Below are 15934 nucleotides of genomic sequence, written 5' to 3' on the forward strand. Positions count from 1 at the left end.
TCTACTTAGCTGTTTCACAAGCGACGGTCAGCGCAGCACTGGTAAGAGAGGAAGACGGATCTCAAAGACCCGTCTATTTTATAAGTCGAGCATTCAGAGGAGCAGAAGAGAGGAATCCATAAATAGAGAAGTTGGCCTTCGCATTGGTAACTGCAGCAAGAAAGCTAAAGCCGTATTTCTAAGCCCACGCTATCATAGTCCTGACGAACCAAACATTGAGAAGAGCTTTGGGTAGCCCTGACACAACCGGACAGATGGCTTTGTGGGCAATTGAGATGAGCAGATTTGACATACAATATCGCCCATGAACTGCAATTAAAGGTCATGCTGTGGTCGACTTCATTGCAGAATTCGCGCAATCAGAAGGCAAAGGGGCAGAAGTAGCCGCGCAGTGGAGCATCCACACGGACAGATCGTTAAACAAGAAGGCAGGAGGAGCTGGTATTGTCATCCAAACCCCGGAAGGGGATAAAATCGAGTGCATGATCCAATTTGACTTCCCCACATCCAAAAACAAAGCCGAATATGAAGCGCTGGTGGCGGGACTAGACCTCGTAAAAGCAGCAGGTGCTGAAAATGTAGTCGTACACTGCAACTCCCAAGTGGTAATACGTCAGATCGATGGTGACTACGAGTGTAAGAATGAGAGGATGAAGAAGTACCTAGAAGAAGTGAACAATCGGATCGGCAACCTTGAAGTAAGATTCGTCCAAATCCCAAGGGAAGAGAATGAATGCGCCGACCATCTTGCAAAAGCAACCTCGACAGAACTTATGCTTGTTCCCGAACAGGTATTGTCGTTTGTACAACTCTCCTCGCTTATTGATGATGGAACAAACGTACAGGAAGTTAGTTCCAAGAACGATAGGACTACACCATTAATAGCGTACCTAAGATCAGGCACTCTGCCAGACGGGAAAGACGCTGCTAGAAAATTAAAGGTACAAGCCTCACGATTTGTGCTGATCAGAGATGTCTTGTACAAAAGAGGATTCTCCTGACTGTACCTGAGGTGTTTGAGCAGCGAGGAAGCAGACTACGTAATGAGAGAGGTTCACGAGGGTATCTGTGGAAAGCAGTCGGGGCCGCGGTCATTAGTTCACAAGCTGATAAGAGCTGGTTACTATTGGCCTACTATGTTGAAAGATGCCCAAGCTTATGTCAAAACTTGCGACAAATGTCAGAGGTTCAGTAATCTAATTAGGCAACCGTCTGAGGAGCTCACACCCATGACGGCCCCGTGGCCATTCGCCCAATAGGGACTAGACATTATGGGCCCCTTCCTAACGGCAGTAAGGCAGCTAAAATTTTTGGTAGTTGGCATCGACTATTTCACTAAATGGGTGGAAGCAGAGGCCCTAGCTACTATCACCGAGAAGAACATTCGAAGTTTCGTATGGAGGAATATCATCTGCAGGTACGGGATACCCAGGGTCCTCGTTTCCGACAACGGAAAGTAATTCGACAATAGCACATTCAGAGACTTCTGTTCAGAGCTAGGCATCAAGAATCACTACTCGTCGCCAGCACACCCGCAGGCTAATGGGCAAGTCGAAGTCACAAACCGGTCCTTGCTAAAGATCATCAAGACCCGCCTTGAGGGGGCAAAGGGCATCTGGCTTGAGGAACTACCAAGTGTCTTATGGGTGTATCGTACTACATCAAGAACACCTATTAGAGAATCACCGTTTCGGCTGGCATATGGAAGCGAAGTTGTCATCCCAGCAGAGGTAGGACTTACAAGCTATCGGGTGGAGAACTACGACGAAGATAAGAACGAAGAATCCTTGCGCCTTCAGCTAGACTTGGTGGATGAGGTTTGGGTAGTAGCAGAGCAGAGGTTGGCACGATACCAGAATCTCATGGCAAAATACTACAACTCCAATGTCAAGTATAGAGACTTTCAGATTGGGGATCTTGTACTACGGAAGGTCATGGGCACTGCCAGAGATCCTTCGCAAGGAAAGCTTGGCCCCAATTGGGAAGGACTATACAGGATTTCATCATGGCAAAGGAAAGGGACCTACCACCTCGAAACCCTGGACGGACAGAAGCTTCAGCACCCGTGGAATATGCAGCTCGAACTCTTTTCCTTCTAGACTTTCAAGCACTTTGTACATAGGAATGTGTCAATTCAGTTACAAGGCTTTTGGCAAAACAATGTAACATTATCTATATATGTTTGGTAGGAAAAATTATATAGAACTTAAGATTATTTATAAAATAAAGTATTTGGTTTGGGCTATGGATTTTTTTTTTTTCTACTTAAGAATTTTGTTATATTAAGCTTGGTCGCCTTGGAAAATTTTTTTGGCTCCACCACTATAATCTCATATTGATCATACTCATTTTTTTATTACAAAAACATATTTCGATGTAACATAATAATTATTACTACAATCTCATATTGATATAATAAATTTAAGTTACTGTTACAACAATAAAACAACATAGAGATGCAATAATATATATATTACTTCTTATATTTATGTGATATATATATATATATATTTTTTTTTTTTGCAATAATACTTGTTGTAATATATCTTTTTTTCTTGTAGCGCAAGTCTGTGGAGACAAGGGTCTCTACACCACTAATAGTACCTACGAGGCAAACCTCAACGATGTTCTCTCTTCCATCTCCTCCAACAAGGAAACCGAAAATGGATTTTATAATTTCTCTTTTGGCACAGAACCTGACAAAGTCTATGCAATTGGTCTTTGTGGAGGAAATGTTAAGCCAGACATTTGTCGTAGTTGCCTCAATGACTCTAGATATCGTCTCACACAGCTCTGCCAAAATCAGAAGGAGGCAATTGGATGGAATGATAATTGCATGTTACGCTTCTCAAACCGCTCCATATTTGGCATCATGGAAACTCAGCCTTTGGAATTAATTATCACTAAGAGCGTATCAGACTTAAGTGGGAACAAGCAACTACAGCCACTGTTTGATAGCATGAAAAGTGAAGCCGCATCAGGTACTTCACGCAAGTTTGCAACCAGAAACTTGAGCACAATATATGTGCTTGTACAGTGCACTCCAGATTTGTTGGAAGCAGCCTGCAGTGACTGTTTAGATAACATTTATCAAAACATTCCAGACGGAACGGAAGATGGGAGATTTTATACACCCAGCTGTAATTATAGGTTTGAGTCATATTCATCGCCACCACCACCTCTCTCTGCGTCTCCTCTTCCTTCTCCGACAATTTCTCCTACAAAAGGTAAAAAGAAATTATCTCCTTTTTTTTATTCTTAGAGAAATGTTACCGGCATCGAAAAATGACGCAAAATTTCAAATACATTTTTTTTTTTGTTTATTGTTTTTTCAGAAGAGTGATTTTGGACTTTTCTGTTTATTTATTGTTTGAAACTTTGAATATGGACTTATGTCAATTTCACAATGATTGGCATAAGAATTTTCATTATGTTATCACCTCCGTTACAGTTTGTTTGTCCAGTTTGTTTGTCTTCTATTTCATTTTGGAATGTTCCAAAATATTGTTCTGTTTCTAAAAATGAAAAAATTATTAGTTTACTAATGTTCCTATTATACCCCTACTTTATTTTCAAAATTATTTAAAAAGAAAACTAACTAATATTTTAAAAAATCAATTAAATTGGGACACCTTTTTAGTTGCCTCATTAAGAATAATTCTTTTTAAAGAAGCTGATAAATTTATTTAAGGGTAATTTTAAAACTTATACATTTTTATAATGCAGACAAGATAATAAATTATATTTCCTTAAAAAGTTTGACTTTTCAAGAGTTAAATTCAAATGTTTAGGACTTTTTCTCCTGTACTAGGAGCTCTCTCTCTCGTGTGACTACGAGTTATATTCCTCCCCTAGGTCGCCTGGGGGTTTGTCTTTTACTTTTTTCATTTTACGTCCACAGTTGTTATGGCGGAGGAAGTAATCAATAGCCTGGAAAATAGTCTAGAGAATATGAAGCTAACTACAGAAGAAGAAGAGGTAATTGCTATATCAGATGAGGGGCGAAAGGAAGAGATCGAAAGCTGCTCCTTAAGTCTAATTGGAAAGTTCCTGACATGCAAGCCTTTCAATAAGAAAGAAGCGCAGAATACATTGAGAAGAGCATGGGGCCTGAATGATGAGTTGCAAATTATCGAAGTTGGATCCAACCTGTTCCAATTTAAGTTTAAATCTGAGTTTGAGATGGAGCAGGTATGGAAAGGAAGGCCTTGGACATTTGATAATCAAGTCCTAATGCTACGTAGATGGCAGTCAGGGATGACAGCAAAGAACGTTCAGTTCGAAGCGATCTCACTATGGGTGCAAATATGGGGAGCTCCGTTTGATATGGTCTGCCCCAAAGTGGCTGAGGAGGTTGGGAATAGATTGGGAGTAGTTGAAGAAGTCGAGAGGAGACGTCGGCAGGATCAACAAAACTTATTTATGAGAGTGAAGGTGGCTATCCCAATTTCCAAACCGTTGAGACGGGGAGGATATCTGGCTGGCTCAGACGGGGAAAAAACGTGGGCTACTTTTAAGTATGAGAGACTACCAATTTTTTGTCACCACTGTGGATTGCTGGGTCACGATCTCAGGCACTGCGCGAGTTACTTCGCATTAACGAAGAATGGCAAGGAAGCTCCTCTACAATATGGTGAGTGGTTGAAAGCGAGTGGGAGTCGGTTGGGGCCAGGCCCGGTTAAGAGTTCTCAGCGCGATACGGTGGTGGGTGAAGGAAGGGAGAAGCTTGGCGGTGATGGGGTGGCAGCGGCTGTAAGTTACAACCAAGCAAACCCTAAGGAGCAAGAGTGTAATGGAAACGGACAAGGCAACAATTTAGGGAATATTCAAGACAAGGGAATTAATGTGAACGTGATTTCCACGCACGTTGAAACGGATGTGGAAGGGCTGGCACCAAGTTGTATGCGTAATTGTTCTATGAAGGGAAGCATGTCTATTAATGCTAGTAAAGTGGACCTAACGTTGCATGGGAAAGGGCACGTGATACATGGGAAGCTTGAGCACGTGGATGGAGTAAATGATGGGATTAAAGACATTAAAACAAGGCCCAAATGGACCAGGCTGGCCCGTATGACTGATGGACATGATTCTTCAAGCATGAGTGAGCCTAATACGTTACTGGGCAAGCGCGGTGTACAGCAACGTGAAGAACACATTGGGGCAGAGGCTGAAGAAAGAACGAGCAAATGAGAGAAAGTGCAGGTTGATGATTTTGAAAGCAAAACGGCGGGGGTGCATGAACACCCTTGCCGAGCACAATGAGGATGTTGAGTTGGAACTGTCAAGGGCTTGGGAACCCTTGGACAATTCGAAGCCTTCGCAAACTTGTGAAGGACCAAGCTCCCATGGTGTGTTTCCTTACGGAAACTAGGTTGGACAGGGAAGGGTTTGATAAACATTGTAAGAAGCTACCTTTTAAGAATAAACTGATAGTGAAGAAACCAGATGCAGGAGGGGGATTGGCACTACTGTGGAAGCCAGAAGTGCACCTAGATGTAGTGAACTATACAGAGCACCATATATTGGCCAAAGTTGTGGAAGAAGATGGGTTTGAGTGGTATCTTACGGGCTTTTATGGGTGGGCTGAGGCTTGCCAAAAACCAAAATCATGGGCTCTCTTGTCTCACTTATCAAGTTTGGTGGATGGGCCTTGGTGTTGTATAGGGGATTTTAATGCAATTTTACTATCCTCTGAAAAGCAGAGCACACACCCACCACCATATAAACAAATGGAAGAGTTTAGCTTGGCTTTGGAATCATGTAATCTGAGTGACTTGGGGTTTGGCGATTTTCCATTCACATGGAACAACAAACGTCCAGGGAAGGCCAACACTAAGGAACGTTTAGACCGGGCGGTTGCTAACTCGGTTTGGAGAGAAAAATATCCTGCCAGTACAATATTCCACTTGTTTTCTCATGCTTCAGACCACCGTCCCATTGTCTTACAAACCAAGACGGATAGTGGTTTGCGTGCCAAAGGTGTGCAGGGTTTTAAGTTTGAAGAGGCTTGGCTATTGAATAATGACTGTGAGAAGAAGGTTGATGAAGCATGGAAGGCTAAGGGGGAGGAAGCAGCTTCAGCCATGGCTAGAGTTAAGGAGAAGATTTTGACTTGTGGGGAAGAACTGCTTGCATGGGGCTCATCAAGGACAAACCCGGAGACAGAAGAAATTAAAAGACTACAAAAGTTAGTTGAGAACTTAAGCATAGGGAAGCCTACAGAAGAGACGAAGGCAGAGTTTTTGGAAGCAAGTAAGAAACTAGATGATTTGCTTCTTAAGCAGGAAGTCTATTGGCATCAACAATCACGGGTTACTTGGCTCAAACATGGTGACAAAAACACCAAGTTTTTTCATTCCAAGGCTTCACAAAGACAAAGGAGAAACTTTATTCATGGACTAAGAGATGGGCAGCAAAATTGGGTGGAGGAGATAAATGACATAGCTAGGGTGGCAACTTCATACTTTGAATCAATTTATAGCTCAGGTGGCTGTAATCAATTGGAGGAATGTATTGATACAGTGCCTTGTAAAGTAACAGCAGATATGGTGGAAACGTTGTCTAGGGAGTTCAGTGCCGAAGAGATCAAAGCAGCTCTGTTTCAGATGGAACCAACAAAGGCGCCAGGACCTGATGGTATGAATGCTCTTTTTTATCAAAAATTTTGGCATATAGTTGGGAATGATGTGATTGCTGCTGTGTTAGATTTCTTGAATTCTGGTATAATGTTGCCTGAATTAAACTATACCCATATTATCCTGATACCGAAAGTAAAGTCACCTGAGAGAATTACAGATTATAGGCCCATTAGTCTTTGCAATGTAATCTACAAAATTATTTCAAAGGTGCTGGCCAACAAATTAAAACTGATCCTTCCCAAGTTGATTTCCCCAACTCAAAGTGCCTTTGTGCCTGGCCGATTGATTACAGATAATGTGTTGGTTACATATGAAACATTGCATGCTATGCATAGTAAGAGGTCTGGTAGAAGGGGTTCTTTGGCATTGAAGTTGGATATTAGTAAAGCTTATGACAAGGTGGAATGGGACTTCCTGAAGGGTATTATGTCTAAGTTGGGTTTGCCGGAGAGATGGATTGATAGAGTTATGAGTTGTGTGACCTCCACTTCTTTTTCTGTTCGCATTAATGGTAAGGCATATGGTAATATTCGACCTTCCCGTGGGCTCCGTCAAGGAGACCCACTATCACCTTACTTGTTTCTCTTATGTGCAGAAGGGTTCTCTTCTATGCTAGCCAAAGCACAAGATGGAGGGAGGCTCCATGGGGTTTCTATTTGTAGAAGAGCACCATGTATATCCCATTTATTATTTGCAGATGATTCGCTCTTATTTTGTAGGGCTAATCAAGAGGAGGTGCAGGTTATTTCAGAGGTCTTGCAGACATATGCAGCCGCATCAGGCCAATGTACTAATTTTGAGAAGTCCTCAGTTTTCTTTAGCAACAATACAGCAACGGAATCTAGGGAGAGAATTATGGAGATTTTGGGGGTGAGGGAGGTAGAGAGATTTGATTCCTATGTGGGATTACCTACTTTGGTTGGCCGGGCTAAATACCAAACTTTTTCTTTCCTTAAAGATAAAGTTTGGAAGAAAATTCAAGGGTGGAAGGGACAATTACTATCACGAGCAGGGAAGGAAATTCTTATCAAAGCAGTGGCGCAATCTATCCCAACTTATACTATGGGGGTGTTCCAGTTGCCAGTGAAGCTTTGTGATGAGCTTAATGCAATGTATGCAAGGTTTTGGTGGGGGCAAGTGGGCAATGAAAGGAAGATTCATTGGAAGAGTTGGAAGGTATTAACTAAACCTAAGAATGAAGGTGGCATGGGTTTTCGGGACTTAAGAAATTTCAACCTTGCTATGTTGGCCAAACAGGGATGGAGGTTATTACATGAGAAAGATTCCTTGCTGTATGGATGCTTCAAGGCTAAGTATTTTCCTCGTAATTGTTTTTTGGAGGCGGCTGATATACCTAATAGTTCTTATGTGTGGAAGAGCCTGCTTGCAGCCAAACACATTCTGAAAAAGGGATGTTGTTGGAGGGTAGGAGATGGCCGGTCAATCCGAGTCACACAGGATAAATGGCTTCCAAATTACCACACTAATCAAGTTCTTCACCGGCCTTTGGATGCAGAGGAGGATTGGCGTGTGTGTGAGCTGATGGATGGGGATGGACATGGATGGGACCGTGAAATTATTGGTGTGAAATTTCATAGGGAGGATGCGAAGGCTATTCTCCGTATTCCCCTGAGTCATAGGAACATTCCAGACTCAATAGTGTGGTTGCCTAATAAAAACGGGGAATTTACGGTAAAGTCGGGTTACTTCATTGCAAGGGGGCTGGACAGTGAGAGGGATGGAAGAGTGGAGAGCTCGGGTCTGAGGAACAGAGGACTAAGATGGCCAAGGTTGTGGAAGCTCCATTTGCCTAGTAAAATAAAGGTATTTGGATGGAGGGCTTGCCAGGATATTTTGCCTACGAAAGAAAACTTGGCGCGCCGAAAAATTATCGAAGATGGGACATATGAATTCTGTAAGCAAGAAACAGAGACGGTGTTACACGTTTTGTGGGGTTGTGGAGTGGCTCGGGGTGTGTGGGCTGACAGTCACAGACGGATACAGAAGTGTTGGGGAGGACAAGATGATTTTGTACAGTTGGTGGAGGAGCTGATGGATAAAGTAGAGGAGGAGGTGATCGAACTTTTTCTGGTTCAATGCTAGGTAATTTGGAACCATAGAAACTCTGTTTTACATGGTGGTGTTATCCAAGATCCGGCTCGACTTGTGAAACGTGCAATGGACATGTTGGAGGATTATAGAGGAGCACAGGAGCGTTTGGCCATCCATAACAACACCGGGGTGGTGCAGAAATGGGAGCCTCCAGTGGGGTTAATTTACAAAGTGAATTTCGATGCAGCGGTTTTTGCGGACTTGGAGGCATCTGGTGTTGGAGTGGTGGTGCGTAACGATAAGGGAGAAGTTATGGCTTCTCTAGTTGCCAGAGGACCACCGGTGCAGGACAGTGAGGAAGTGGAGGTGCTTGCATGCCGGAGAGCAATGGAGTTTGCTGTGGAAGTGGGTTTCTCGGAGCTGATACTGGAAGGGGACAACTTGACTGTCATGAAGTCTCTTTGCTCTCTAAAGCCTAATAGGTCTCGCATGGGTCATATATATGAAGAAATACAATGTATAGCAGCAGGTTTGAGAAGTTTTGCAGCTAGTTTTGTTAAGCGTAGTGCGAATAAAGTGGCCCATGCGTTGGCTAAGCATGCTAGGCTAGTACATGATGAACGTGTTTGGCTGGAAGAGTGTCCAGAGCCAGCATTAGAATTTTTGTACCTTGACTCTCTTGGTTTCAATTAATGAATGAAATCTGGGTCCATCTTCAAAAAAAAAAAGTTTGACTTTTTAAACAGGACAAACAAATTGGGACGGAGAGAGTAAATAAATTTGTCTTTTTGTAGCAAATCAAAATATGCATTTCACAGTTTCTTTGTCTCTCTTTTCCGAAAAGGGAATTAGGATTTAGGGAATTGCATCTAATGTAATAGTTATAAATGACTAAAATTTGAAGTTAGAATCAGGCGCAATTGCTAAGGTATTTCACTTGATATAATTACCCTCATTCCTCTCACAAATATCTTTTACTATTCTATCTTTTTTACTTATGGTTAATTTAATGGTTGAAATTTAAAGTTATTTTTTTCAATTTTAAACCTCGTTCATTCGTAGCAATTATATCAAGTGCAATACCTTACATGATCTCTATCCCTCTTTTACCTTGTTTTATCTCTTATTTTTGTTGTGTGAGTGAGCCCACAATTGGTTTTACCTTGTTTTATCTCTTATTTTTGTTGTGTGAGTGAGCCCACAATTGGGCCTCTTGGTCTATTACACATTGTACATATAAAAACTAATACTTTTAACAGCTATTTTACAATATTACAATAAGTCTATTAATGGGTATTTATATTAGTCTAATAATATATCTTAGACAAGCTAGAGTTAAAATACAAAGTCACACTAGAAGTAAAATTATGATTTCTTTATTTGCTCATCAACTATGATTGAATTTAGGTTTTTTTTTTTTTTTTTTTTTTTCATTGCATGACTTGGGTCTTTTTTAATTTTAACATTGACCAGCAAGGGAGTTGCTTTTAAATCCCACCTAGAGAAGGGGAAAAAATCCAAGTATGGGTAAAGTTCATGTGTTTATAGTCCACGAACTCTTGCATGTTAAGAATTTTGTAATTGAACTGACACTTGTTGATAATTCCAATAAAAAGGTTTAGGATTTAAATTTTCACTCTTCTATTGTAATTGTTTTTTTTTTTTTTTTTGTTTGTTTTTGGGGATAGGTTCTATTGTAATTGTTGAATTAATAGAATTGTTTTTTTTTTTTTTTTTTTTGATAGGTTCTATTGTAATTGTTGAATTAAAAAGAAGAGTTTCATGTATTCAGAGTTTAGGAGTACTCAAAATTTCCTAAATCCTTGCATGGATTTGCTTAATTTACTAGTCCGTTTTGGGTCTGATTTCATCTAGAAAAATAATGGTCCATTAGGTGTTCGCATGCTTCATGTCGCTAGCTTTAAAAAGCTTTTTACATAATTTCTTGACTTATTCTGAAAAAAAAAAAAATGGCATGAGTTCAGAAATAACGAGTTTTAAAAGCGCCCACGTTGACCAAATAATGACTTGGCATAATTCTTTTTTCTCGAAAATAGAGTTAGGTTAAGCATGCGCATGGTCGAACTATCGCATCAAATTCAAATTTTCCTCTCCGGGATGAAAAAAAAAGGTATTCACCAATTTTTTAATTTGAATATGATCTTGTAAAAATTTCATAAAGATTCTCACAAGAATTGTCATTTTAATTATATATATATATATATATATTTGGTGGAAAATCAAATTATAGGTTTCACAAGAATCTCTCCTTTTCCCCTTATTTATTTCCTATTTGTGTGATAACTGAATTCAACGAATCAACAATTGACATGATATTTTTTCTAAAAAAAAACATATTTGACGAGACGCTTTTGGTTTTCTCAGGAAAGGAGAGAAAGAAAGCTCGAACTGCTATGATCATTGCCGTTCCATCTGTTATTGCTATGATGCTTACCATCGGTACTTTCATATTTCTTAGAATGAAGAAGTCAATGGATAATTTTGAAAGTAAGTCACTTACAATCAATTAGTTTCAACATTGCTAGCATGTTATCGACTTATCTGAGAGGTGTTTTACTATATCAAACAGTTAGAGATAATGTAGTACTTATCGCAATATCTATGAACATGCTTGTTTCTAAAATGATTCTTCAATTAAAAAAAAAAAAAGATTCTAAAATGATTTTTTTTTTAAATAACAAAATTTTTATAGTACAAAGTTGTGAAATATGTATGTATGTATGTATGTATGTATTTGGCAAAGAAATTTTTCATAGGAGACACATTTGCCCTAGTTTTGACTCTTTGAAGAAATGTTAATATTTAAAGAAAGTACTTAAATCGTTTGATTGTGTATAACTTGTTTCCTATTAATTTGAAGTTGTGGAAGGAATACAAAGTGTGGAATCCCTGCAATACGACTTGAGCACCATTAGAGCTGCAACAAACAATTTTTCTGATGCAAATAAACTTGGGAAAGGTGGATTTGGGATAGTTTACAAGGTAGGAAAACATTATGATGTGGAAAGATATTAAGTTTCTGTCAAACTGTGTTAAATCAATGTTTTAAATTCAATCATAGTGATCAACTTGAATTTTTTAATTTACACATTATGCAAATAATATCAGGGAAATCTTTTAAATGGACAAGAGATAGCTGTGAAAAGACTATCAAGAAACTCTCAACAAGGAGATTTTGAGTTTAAGAATGAGGTTCTATTAGTGGTTAAACTTCAACACCGGAATTTAGTTAGACTCCTTGGATTTTGCTTAGAAGGGAATGAGAGACTTCTTATATATGAATTTGTGCCTAATGGAAGCCTTGATTACAACATTTTTGGTATTGTTACATTCTTACTTCAATTTATATTATGTGATCATAATAAATTCTTTTGAGTTTCATGGTATATGACTAAAGAATATAATTTCATGAATATATAGATCCAATGAAGCGTGCACATATTGATTGGGAAAGGCGATACAAAATCATAAAAGGCTTTGCTCGAGGACTTCTATATCTTCATGAGGACTCACGACTTTGGATTATTCATCGTGATCTCAAAGCTAGTAATATTCTTTTAGATGCAGAAATGAACCCCAAAATTTCAGATTTTGGCATGGTGAGAATGTTTGTAGTAGATCAAACTGAAGGCAGTACAAACAGAATTGTAGGGACCTAGTAAGTATCATAAGATGCATTAGTTGATGAGAAGTAATATTTATGCTTGTCTTATATACTAGATTTTTGTAGTTGGCTTTTCTCAAGGTATAACCAAATTATTGCCATAACAAAGATGGAAATAAAAATGTTTGAACAGAATCATTGGTTTGTTACAATTCAAATTAAAAATAGATTTGTTAATATTGAAATGCAGTGGATATATGGCACCAGAGTATGCAATGCTTGGACAGTTTTCAATAAAATCAGATGTCTTTAGTTATGGTGTGCTAATTTTGGAGGTTTTGAGTGGACAAAAAATCACTCATTTCCATGATGGAGAAAACTCAGGGTATCTTCTAAGCTATGTGAGTATGACTACAAAGTATAGAGTAGGCATTTCCTTTTTATACACAAAAATCATGAATTGGAAAGTATATAATCAAGCTTTTTCTATAAGTTTGTTTGTGCATAACGAACTACTTCTGCAGGCTTGGAAAAATTGGAGGGAGGAGACAACTTCAAATCTCATAGATCCCACATTGAGAGGTGGTCCAATAACTGAAATTTTGAGATGTATCAAAATTGGACTCCTATGTGTTCAAGAAAATGCAAGTGACAGACCAAGTATGACTTCTGTTGTTCTCATGCTTAACGGAAATTTGGATCCAATTCCAACACCAACACAACCTGCAAGTTTTGTGCAAAGCAATATTGTATCATCCACATCAGTACAGAATGACAAAAGTTACGACGTAACTAACACTGAGGCCACAATAACTGAGTTATGTCCAAGATAATGGTTTGTGATTTGAGGCTTCAATAAGCATATTTGTTTAGGAGTTCCACTTGAAACGATTAATGTAAATTATTCAATTACACGTCAAATATTGCAATTTGAACTTCTTATATGTATTGTTATGCCCTAAATTTATAATTTCAACTTTCTTTTCAAATTTTAAGTTGTGATAAATTTCTTTATCTATTAATGTGTTCATTAAATAATTATTTTGTAAAGACTGAAAAACATGCATTTCAAGCGTGTGTGGGTACTTCACACCTTCTTATGGCATAACCTAACTTCCGAACTTGTTCTTGGTGGAATATAGACTAATTTTCCTTACCTGTTAAGTCGATTAAATTTTTTTTAAAAAAAAGTTTTTATTTCTTATTTTATTTTTCCTTAAAAAACTAAATTTAAAAAATAAGTGGTAACACCAAAATTTTCAAGAACTCATGTCATGCTTTTCAAAGATAAAATCACAAAGCAATCTGTTTAATTTATAGAAAACCTTTGGAGGGCGTCAGGTGGCGGTTTCCAGTTAGGGACGCAAATGGTCAACCAAATTCACTTGACTACCAATATTTTAGTTTGATATAGGAAAAGGATCGGTATCTTCCTGGCCTAATCCAATCCTAAAAAAATGATGATTTTTTCAATTTTTAGAAGAATTTTCCAGATCAAAGACTTCTTATGCTCTGAGCGTGGCACCAGCACAGAATTGATTACTGCAATTTAGTTCTCCCTCCTCCATAAAGCTTCTCAGCATTGATCAGATTATTTGTCTTCCTGTTCATATTCATTTCTCAAGCCACTGCCCAGCAAGGCTTTCTATATCATTTCTGTTCAGGCCAGGGTGGTAACTACACCACTAACAGTACCTACGAGACAAACCTCAACCGTGTCCTCTCCTCCATCTCCTCCAACACACAAGTTGAAAACGGCGACAGGACAGGGGCATGATGGGTCGAAGAGGCCAGCTGGACTTCACCGCGAGAAGGTGGCATCACACAGTAAAAATTTGGATTTACTTCAGCCACGTGAAGTGGGCTCAGACTGCATGCAAACTCCTTGCATGGCCACCTGTCCAAGCGCTGAACAGCTCACTCCATCCTTTCAAGACATGCAGCACTTGGAGAAAAACATTGACGTTCTTCATTCCACACCCGCACAGCCCAAGCAACTCTTGAACAATGCCTCCCTCATTGGACCAAAGCTCTTCAACACCCACTCCGACAGACCCTGACTTGCATCTTACACCCACTACCCAAAGCACCCCGACTCTCCCTGCCATTCCCACCATGAACACCCATTCATCTATCCCCCAAGACCAAGCTCAGGAGATAGTGAACCTCGAACAAATAGGAAGCGGACTATCTTTGGGCCGTTCCAATGATGAGACGGTGAGCTATGTCCAGATACTGGTTCACCCACGGACTGCACTGGCATGGAACCAGGTGACGCAGACTCCAAGTCTGCCAACGAGGGTCGAAACACCACCCCGGCCCACTCCCTACCACATGCCACAGACTGATGTCCGAGTGCGCCGCTCGGTGCACCCCTACCAATCCCCAGAGGGGCATTCCCGAGCCCCACTAGTAAGGCAGCGGAACAATCAAGCGAGCTCCTTCAGTGTGGACTCTCCCGACCCACTGCCTGCAGCCATTTTTTGCTTCTTGGATCTCGAAGAAATAAACATAGCACTACGGGAAGACGAACCCAACTTATACATAATCCTGTTCTCAAACCAAAACCTACCATTTGTCGTGTTCGGCAAGCACTGGGCCAGGCTCGGCGAAGTGGCACCAATGTATCGTATCAAGACCACAACAGCGAAGCATCAGTGACTTCCTCAATCTGTAGCGAGGACCCCAATGATAGGGGAGTCCCGAATGATTACCTCAATCCTCATACTTCATCAATGAAGATGATTGCTTGGAACTGTCAAGGAGCAGGTAGCGTGACTTTTTGTAACCATGCCTATGAACTCCATTGTAGGCATCGCCCTAATATTCTGATCATTATCGAGCCCCGCATTGCCGAAGCGAGGGTCCAAGCAGTGATTAACACTCTCCCTTACAATCATTCTCGACGAGTAGGCCCTACTGGTTTCTCCAGCGGTATCTGGTTGTTATGGAATGAAAGTCCCTCCTTCAAAGTTGAAATTATCACTCATAGTGAATATAGTATCCATGTACTTGTGAAGGTATCATCTCCCTCTTATTCCTTTTTACTTACTACTATATACGCCTCTCCCAATTTTAATAAGCGTAAATGTTTTTGGGATTATTTGCAAAATCTAGCTGATGTTGTGTCTTTACCACGGGATCTTTTGGGAAATTTTAATGATAAGCTTTCGAGTGATGAAAAAATGGGAGGCTTACTTGTAAATAGGACTCGTATAACTGCTTTTAGAAATTGCATGGATAAGTGTGGTCTCATGGATCTAGGATTTTAAGGGCCTCGATTCACATGGACTATAAAAGCTTGATGTGGCAAACTAATATTAAAGAATGGTTGGATAGAGACAAGAATGTTAAGTAACACCACCACACCTTTGAGTGGTGAGAGTTTTGCATATATATAATAATTTACAGATTGTATAACATAATTACACATAAATGCTGATTACAAAATAAGAGGAAAGAATTAGCTAAACAAGCTCCAATAATTGAGGGTCAGAGGTAGCACATATGGAAAGCCTCAAATTAGGGCAGAGGATCCTCAACACCCCCTCGCAAGCTAAGCGTTGGATTGGGACAGACGTGGAGCTTGGATCAGAAAAAATTGAAAGAGAGGCCTAGG

The 15934-nt window shown here is 39.8% G+C and overlaps 1 protein-coding gene across 1 annotated transcript; it reads left to right on the forward strand.

The window, feature by feature from the left end:
• Positions 1 to 1043: 1043 nt before the first annotated feature.
• Positions 1044 to 13321, forward strand: LOC111987188 (cysteine-rich receptor-like protein kinase 10). Its single transcript, XM_065775215.1, has 9 exons — positions 1044 to 1191; positions 1495 to 1938; positions 2562 to 3227; positions 11076 to 11198; positions 11572 to 11693; positions 11820 to 12030; positions 12132 to 12369; positions 12566 to 12716; positions 12840 to 13321. Exons 1-9 carry the CDS (start codon positions 1044 to 1046, stop codon positions 13146 to 13148), a joined length of 2412 nt encoding a protein of 803 aa, XP_065631287.1. The 3' UTR covers positions 13149 to 13321.
• Positions 13322 to 15934: the final 2613 nt, after the last annotated feature.

Source organism: Quercus suber, unplaced genomic scaffold (assembly GCF_002906115.3).
Source record: "Quercus suber isolate HL8 unplaced genomic scaffold, Cork oak 2.0 scaffold_107, whole genome shotgun sequence".
In the NCBI taxonomy this organism is placed as follows: Eukaryota; Viridiplantae; Streptophyta; class Magnoliopsida; order Fagales; family Fagaceae; genus Quercus; species Quercus suber.